This window comes from Musca vetustissima, unplaced genomic scaffold, assembly GCF_032173495.1.
Source record: "Musca vetustissima isolate MV318-11 ecotype Yass unplaced genomic scaffold, APGP_CSIRO_Mvet_v1 utg2492, whole genome shotgun sequence".
In the NCBI taxonomy this organism is placed as follows: domain Eukaryota; kingdom Metazoa; phylum Arthropoda; class Insecta; order Diptera; family Muscidae; genus Musca; species Musca vetustissima.
In genome coordinates this window covers 54,304-63,235 of record NW_026885785.1, presented here as the reverse complement: position 1 = coordinate 63,235, position 8,932 = coordinate 54,304, and the positions used below count along the sequence as shown (strand labels likewise).

The 8,932-nt window shown below is 40.5% G+C and overlaps 1 protein-coding gene across 1 annotated transcript; it reads left to right on the top strand.

The window, feature by feature from the left end:
- Window positions 1–2,411: 2,411 nt before the first annotated feature.
- Window positions 2,412–8,528, top strand: LOC133333027 (mucin-2-like). The gene is made up of 3 exons (XM_061541362.1): window positions 2,412–3,564; window positions 5,684–5,865; window positions 8,379–8,528. Exons 1-3 carry the CDS (start codon window positions 2,412–2,414, stop codon window positions 8,526–8,528), a joined length of 1,485 nt encoding a protein of 494 aa, XP_061397346.1.
- The last annotated feature ends 404 nt before the right edge of the window (window positions 8,529–8,932 follow it).

Below are 8,932 nucleotides of genomic sequence, written 5' to 3'. Positions count from 1 at the left end.
TCGCATGATATTTTACAAAATAATTTCAGCAACAATTCTTGGTTCCAGAAGGAGTGGACCGATATTCCCACCTTCGATCTTCAATTCATATCATTTTTAATAATGTAAATGATATATTTCGAAACTTTTATCTTTGGAAATATCCCCGCCCTGCTATTTTTTGAAATACATTTAAAAAAAATCCTTATCACTGATAATCCGGAATAATACTTATAATAAAACGTCCTAAAAATTGTCAAGAAGCGTTGAAAAGATATCCCATAAAATATCACAGCACTGATTTCCCTTGAAAAAAATATATATTCCTTGGCAGTAATAAAAAATATTAAAAAAAAATCCATTCATAATTATAGAAGGTTGTCTCATTTGTGAAATTAATAATGACAACTCGCATATCATTTTCAAATAAAATTAAAAAAAATCATTTTGTGTATGTCGATTGGCATATTTTCAACACATAAAAAAATATATTTTCCAAAGCTGAAAATTGTTCTAAAGATGTAAAATTTGGTGCTACAATTTAAAAAGCAGAGAACTTCAAAATATTAATACATAATAATAATAATTTTGCAATTTTTCCCACTGAACACATGCTATCCGTACATTTCGAAGGAAGATTTTTTCATTAAAATTTTGAAAACTGAATGTTGTCAAAAGTACATTTATGAAAAAAATAGAGACTACCTTGAACAATAATGCCCGGTAGTACAAAATGAAACAATTCGCTGTTGCAACCATAAATTTACTGTGAAAAAAAAAATAATTTCGGGGGGGCCCGGGCCCCCAGGGCTGCCCCCTGCGTACGTCTCTGGCTCCCACATATATTTTCGTCCGATTAATTGTAAATGGTGCACCAAAGTCGTTACATATATTTCGATTTGCACGAAATTTGGCATAGAGTATTGGTTTGACTCTAGAATAACGTTTGCTAAGTTTCGTGAAAATCGGTTCACATTTCGATATATCGCTCACATATATTTTTGTCCGATTTTATGTAAATGGTGCACCAAAGCCCCTATATATCATTCGATTTGCAAGAAATTTGGCATAGCTTACTGAATTGAGTCTAGAATGATGTGCGTTAAGTTTCCAGAAAATCGGTTCAGATTTAGATATAGTTCCCATATATCTTTTCGTCCGATTTAAGCGTAATGAATTAGGTCTAGAATGATGTGTTAAGTTTCCTGAAATCGGTTCAGATTTAGATACAGCTTCTATATCTGACCAAATGACAAATTTAGTATCGGTTGCAGAATGACATGTTTATGGATCCAATTTCAGTTTACTGGTCCTTTAAAAATACGACGTCTGTTAGGATTCATCTGTTGAATATACCCAAAGTGGTGAAGGGTATCATATAGGCGGCCCCGTCCGACTTACTTTCCTTACTGGTTTTTAAATACACTTGTTGAATAAATAATGTGTTTACAAAATCTGTTGAAAATATAAATCACTGTTTAACATTCATTAAACTGCACACAACGACGCTCCTGAAAAAAATACTCGAAAAATAAAATTTTTGAAATATATTCCAAAGGCCTAGATTTTTCCTAGTCTAGCAAAGTCCAGGATTTTTTAAATAATTTTATTGTCTTGTCTACCAAAGGCGTGTATTTTAAAAAAAAAATATTTTATAAAAAATACTTTTTTCTGTCCTACCAAATACTTAGATTTTTTTTAAATATTTTTTCCTGGTCTACCAAAGGCCTGAATAATTGTATACCCCACACCTAAAATATCCCGGCATTGACTTTCCTTGAAAATATTTTTTTTATATTCCTTGACAGTAATATCCTGGTAAAAATATTTTGTTTAAAAAAACCCATTCATAGAAAAATATTGATAAAGAATCCGTAAAATAGTAATCCTTACACATAAAAACAGTATTTGAAAATATATGTAGTTTTTTTTTTGTGAAGCCTCAGTCGCATACCACGTGTCCAAAACAAATATTCTTCTCCAATTGTCCTTGCAAAAGTTTTAATTAATTAATTATTTTATTTCTTGGGTGCAGAACCTACCCTCAAAAACAAAAAATAAATTTAATTCAATATCGATTGACCTCTACACCCCGATAAGATCCAACACCAATTGATAACAACGAACGAACTTGAGACTCAATATTTCCGTTACAAAATATTGAATATCTAAGTGTTGGTGTGTTGTAACAAGTCAACAATTACAACACCACCATCTGCCTATTCGAAATAACATAATAATAACAACATCATCTTCTAAATGACAATATCTCGTAATAATGCTTTAATTAAAAATTTTTCTATTTTTTCTCCCCCTTTCACCTCTTTCCCAACTCTCCATCCAAAAAATAAAATACAACACTAATTACAGTTGCTGGAGAAACATTACAATGTTATGTTTGTGATGGCGATGATTGCGATAGTCTTGAGACAATGAAATTGGAAGTGTGTTACGATGATGGTGAGGAAACAACAACACCATCAACTCCACCAACAACACCATCACCAGAATCAACAGTCGTTACGGATACACCGACAACAGCACAGCCATCAGAATCGACACCATCGCAGCCATCCGAAACAACAACACCAACAACCCAACCTGCAGAAACCACAACAGTAGCACCCGGTGCGCCCGAAACAACAGTGCAACCTCCAGCTGCAGAAACAACTACAACGACAGCACCAGAAGTTCCAGAAACCACCACAGTAAAACCTCCAGCTCCGGAAACAACAACAGTAGTAGTAGAAACGCCTGCTCCGGAAACAACAGTAGTACCCCCAGCAGAAACACCAGCTCCCGAAACAACAGTAGCCCCAACAGCTCCCGAAACAACAGTAGCCCCAGCTGTTCCCGAAACAACAGTAGTACCCCAAGCTGAAACGCCTGCTCCAGCAGTTCCCGAAACAACAGTAGTACCCCCAGCTGAAACACCTGCTCCAGCAGTTCCCGAAACAACAGTAGTACCTCCAGCTGAAACGCCAGCTCCAGCAGTTCCCGAAACAACAGTAGTACCCCCAGCTGAAACGCCTGCTCCAGCAGTTCCCGAAACAACAGTAGTACCGCCAGCTGAAACGCCTGCTCCAGCAGTTCCCGAAACAACAGTAGTACCGCCAGCAGAAACGCCTGCTCCAGCAGTTCCCGAAACAACAGTAGTACCCCCAGCTGAAACGCCAGCTCCAGCAGTACCCGAAACAACAGTAGTACCCCCAGCTGAAACGCCAGCTCCAGCAGTACCCGAAACAACAGTAGTACCCCCAGCTGAAACGCCTGCTCCAGCAGTTCCCGAAACAACAGTAGTACCCCCAGCTGAAACGCCTGCTCCAGCAGTTCCCGAAACAACAGTAGTACCGCCAGCTGAAACGCCTGCTCCAGCAGTTCCCGAAACAACAGTAGTACCGCCAGCAGAAACGCCTGCACCTGGAGCAACAGCTCCCGAAACAACTGTCAAACCTGCCGAAACTCCTGCAGAAACTAAATCTGCCTCAGCAATTCTTTTAAGAAATTATCGTGCCCTATCACGTAGCCGTCGTATGACTGCATCTAATGGTACCGGATACGCTTGCTATACCGTGGAATATAAAGGTAAAGTATCACTTTGACGCGACTTACGGACAATTGACAATAATAATGAGTTGAGGGGTAAATACAATAGGGAAGATAACGACGGAAACCAGCATTCCATTGTAGATGGCATGTCATGACATATATCCTTTTATAGATGGTTTCTGAGACCACCATTTTAGTGTAGATTGCCTCTGATATGTATATGGCGTTTGAGACCGTCACTCTAATACAGATAACATCTGGGACCACCACTCTATTGTCGATAGCCTCTGAGACCACGTATTTTATTTTCGATGATCTTTGAGGACGTCGACTTAATTGTAGAGACCTCCACTTTATTGCAAATGCAATATGCAAACGTCGACTCAATTATCGATGGCCTCTGAGATCCCCACTCTATTCAAAATGCCTTCTGGTACAACCTACTGTATTGTGGATGGCCTCTGAGACCATCACTATATTGCTATTGGCCGCTGATATGTCTATGGCTTCTGAAACAACATCTCTATTACCAATCGCCAATGAGTGCATCCAATCTATTCTCCATGGCTGAGACCTCAACTTTTTCATAGACGACATTTAAGAACATCAACTGTATTGTAGATGGCCCCTGAGAATTCCACTCTGTTGTAGATGGCCTCTGAGACTTCCACTCTTTTGTATATGTTGTTTAAGGACATCAACTTTATTGTGTATGGCCTCTGAGACCATAACTCTATTGTAGATGGACTCTGAGACCACCACTCTATTGTATATGGCCTCTGAGACCATCACTCTATTGTAGATGGCGTCTGATACAACCTACTCTATTGTAGATGGCCCCTGAGACCACCACCCTTTTGTAGATGGTATTTGAAGCCGTCACTCTATTCTTGATGGCGTCTGAGACCACCACTATATTACTATTGGCCGCTGAGATGTCTATGACTTCTGCAACGACATCTCTATTACCAATCGCCAATGAGTGCATCCAATCTATTCTCCATGGCTGAGACCTCAACTTTTTCATAGACGACATTTAAGAACATCAACTGTATTGTAGATGGCCCCTGAGACCTCCACTCTATTGTAGATGGCCTCTGAGACCTCCACTCTTTTGTAGATGTCGTTTGAGGGCATCAACTTTATTGTGTATGGCCTCTGAGACCATCACTCTATCGTCTTTGATCTGAGACCATCACCTCCAATCCTTTGTTGATGACGTTTGAGGAGATCAACTCTATTGTCGATAGCCTATGAGACCACCTACTTTATTCTCGATAGGCTCTGAAACCGCAACTCCATTATCGATGGGCTCTGCAACCGTCAAATCAATTGTATATGGCCTCTGAGACCTCCCCTTTATGATAAATGTCATATAGAACCATCGACTCAATTGTAGATAGCCTCTAAGGCCACCATTCTTTTGTAGATGGCGTTTGAGATTACCAACAGTTTTGTCAATAGCTTCTGAGACCACCTCTCTATTGTCAATGGCCTCTAAGACCACCACTCTGTTGTAGATGGCCTCCGAGATTACTAACTCTTTTGTCGATGGCTTCTGAAACCACCTCTCTATTGTCAATGGACTTTGAGGGCATGGACTCTATTCTCGATGGCCTCTGCAACCATCTTCTCAAATGTAGATGCCGTCTGAGACTACCATTGTACTGTATATGGCATCGACAACCATTGACTCAATTCTAGATGGCCTCTGAGAGATCGACGTTTTCGGAGCTGCCTTTTATGATTATCGACGCTTTTGAAGATGGCGTTTGAGGTCAACAAGTCTCTTGTAGATGGCCTCTGAGTCCACATATTCTATTGTAGGACATCTGCCATCACAATGGATGGTCTCTGAGTCGACGAACTTTATTGTAGAGACCTCTGAGACCATCTACTCTATTTTCGGTTACCTCTTTTGAAGATGGCGCTTGAGGTCATCAATTCTCTTGTAGATGGCCTCTGAGCCCATATATTCTATTGTAGATGTTCTATGAGGTCGTAAAGAATTTCTTAGGGCATCTGCCATCACAATGGATGGTCTCTGAGTCGACGAACTTTATTGTAGAGACCTCTGAGAACATCTACTCTTTGAAACCATACTATTCATCTTTGAAACCATACTATTGTAATTAATTAATTGTTGTTCTTCCAGAAGGTGAATCTGCTGCCAAAAAGAAGAAAGGATGCGTCAAAATCCCCGTCGATCAATCTGCCTGTGATGCTGTAAAACAGTCCGCTGACGATGGAGTCGAAATCGAAAATTGTAAAATTTGTATGAGTGACAAATGTAATTCGAGTGGTACCTTAAAGTTCTCCATTGTCGCCATGCTCCTGGTAATGGCAATTCGACAACTTCTGATGTGAAATAGCAGAGAGAATTTAGTTTTTAAATTGTATTGCCATTTGTTCGCGAAAAAGGGAATACACATAGTATTGTTTGTTTGTAAATAAATATATGTATGTAGAAATTTAAGGAATAAGAGAGATACAGAAAAATTAATAAATAAAAAATATAGTTTTAAATAAAAATTAAAAAATCGAAATAATTTAAATCAGTCTGAGCAATTTCAAAAAGTGAGTCAATATTTAATGTAGGTGGTTATCAGGTGAGCGAATACCTGATAAACATACAGCGAAAGCTTTCGAATATATTTACACGATTTTGAGGCACCCTGTTACCATGACTACAACTGTTATAATTTAAGGGAAAGGGGAACTTTCACAAAAGCTTCAGGTGAAAGCTTTGAGATTGTGGTACAATTAACTGGGTAGTCATAAAAAAATATTTTCAAAATAATTTATCTTGATATCAGAAAGAAAAATATTAAAAAAAAATCTTCTTGAATACACGAATCACAAATTGGTTCGACTCAGTGATTAGGAATATGAACTCAATATCCAATATGCCCTCAAAACGGCTGAGGTGATGGAAAAAGCATTGAACCAAGTTACGGAGACACTTCTGAGAAACTATGATCATCTACCCTGGGAAGAAATTTCGATCTAATATATAAGCACCCTAAATACATATGTAGTTGCCTGGATGTCATGAACATTTTAAAGAATATTTTTCGTCGGGGATCCCAAACACAAAAAGACTGATAGATGTCGAAATAAGAAAATCGTTTTATCAGGACAAAATCACAGAGCTCACCTGCTCTTTTGTAGATGACCTCTTTGCTTTGAGATCGATACCCTATTGTCGATGACCTCAGCAACCATCGAATCAATTATAGATTGCCTCTGAAACCACCACTCTATTATCGATGATTTCAGCTACCCTCTACACAATTGTATATGCCTTCTAAGATCACCATTCTCTGGTAGATGGCGTGTGCAACCAACGCCACTCTACTGTAGATGGCTTCTATTGCCAATGACCTCAGCAATTATCGGGTCTGTGGCCACCACTATACGAGTATTAACGATGTCTTTTGAGACCATCAGTCTATTTTAGATGGCCTCAGCAGCCGTCGATTCAATTGTACCATGCCTAACCATCGACACAATTCTAGAGGGCTTCCGAGGCCACCACTCTATTGCCGATAGCCTCAGCAAGCATCGAATCAATTATAAATTTCTTATGAGACCATCACTCTATTATAGATGACCTCTCCTATCCTCAACTCAATTGGGTATGAAATCTAAGACATCCATTCTCTGGTAGATGGCGTGTACAATCATCGACTCCATTGTAGATGGCTTCTGAGACATCCACTCTATTGTCGATGGCCTCTGAAACCGCTACTCTATTGTGGATGGCCTCAGCAACCATGCTAGGTGGCCTCGGAGACCGCCACTGTATTGGCCTTTGAGACCGCTACTCAATTATCCATGACCTCAGCAACCATCGACTCTATTGTAGATGGCCTCAGAGACCACCACACTATTGTCAATGACATCTGAGGCCGCTACTCTATTGTTGATGGCCTCAGCAAGCATCCAATCAATTATAGTTTGCCTCTGAGACCACCACTCTAATATAGATTACCACTGCTACTCTCGAATCAAGTGTATATGACATCTAAGACCTCCATTCTCTGGTAGATGGCGTGTGCAACCATCGACTCCATTGTCGATGGCCTCTGAGACCGCTACTCTTTTGTGGATGGCCTTAGTAACCGTTGAAGGTGGCCACGGAGACCGCCAATGTATTGACGTTGGGCTCTGAGACCACAACTCGATTGTCCATGACCTCAGCAACGATCGACTTCATTGTAGATGGCCTCTAAGACCACCACTATATTTTCGATGGCCTCAGCAACCAATGTAGGTGACCTCAGAGACCGCAATTGTATTGTCGTTGGCCTCTGAGACCATTACTCGATTGTCGATGATCTCAGCAACCATGCACTCTTTTGTAGATGGTCTCTGTCCACAATACTATTGTCGAGGGCTCAGCAACAATCTATCCAATTGTAAATGGTTTTATGAGACCACTATTCTATTAAAGACGGATTTTGAGACCACCAACCATTGGCCTTTGAGACCACCACTCTATTGTCGATGGTGTCTGAGGTCATTAATCTATTGTCGATGGCTTCTGAGACCACTACTTTATTGTCGATGACTTCTGTGACCATCGATTCCATTGTAGATGGCCTCTGAAGACCCCACTCTATTCGCCGATGGCTTCTGAGACCGCTACTCTATTCTCGGTGACCTCAGCAACCGTCGACTTATTTGCAGATGGCCTCTGAGGCCATTACTCCATTGTCGATGGCTTCTGAGACCACTACTTATTGTCGATGACTTCTGAGACAATCGATTCCATTGTAGATGGCCTCTGAGGCCACCACTCTATTTGCCGATGGTTTCTGAGACCGCTACCCTGTTCTCGATTGCAGACATCGGCTCAATTTCAGATAGTCTCTGATGCCGTCACTCTATTCTCGATAGCCTCTGAGGCCAGCACACTATTGTCGGTGGCTTCTGAGAGCACTACTTTATTGTCGATGACTTCTGAGACTATCGATTCCATTGTTGATGGCCTCTGAGGCCACCATTCTATTTGCCGATGACCGCTACTCTATTCTCGATGGCCTCTGCATCGAGGAAATCATCGTAGATGGCCTCTGAGACCACCACTCCACACTCGAAGGTCTCTAAGAGATCTATCTTTTGGGTATGACTTCTGAGACCGTCGACTGCCCTGTAGATGGCGCTGTAGGATATCAACTCTTATACAGATTACCTCTGAGACCGCATACTCTGTTGTAGATTGTTTCCGAGAGCATCTACTCGATTCTATAAGCCTTCGGAGAAAATCTACTCTATTGCAATTGGCATCTGAGATCATCAACTCTATTTAAGGTTCTCGATCCTGTTGAAGATGACCTCGGAATGACCTACACCCCAATTGTGGTTGGTCTGTGAGTGTATGAACTTTATTGTAGATGGC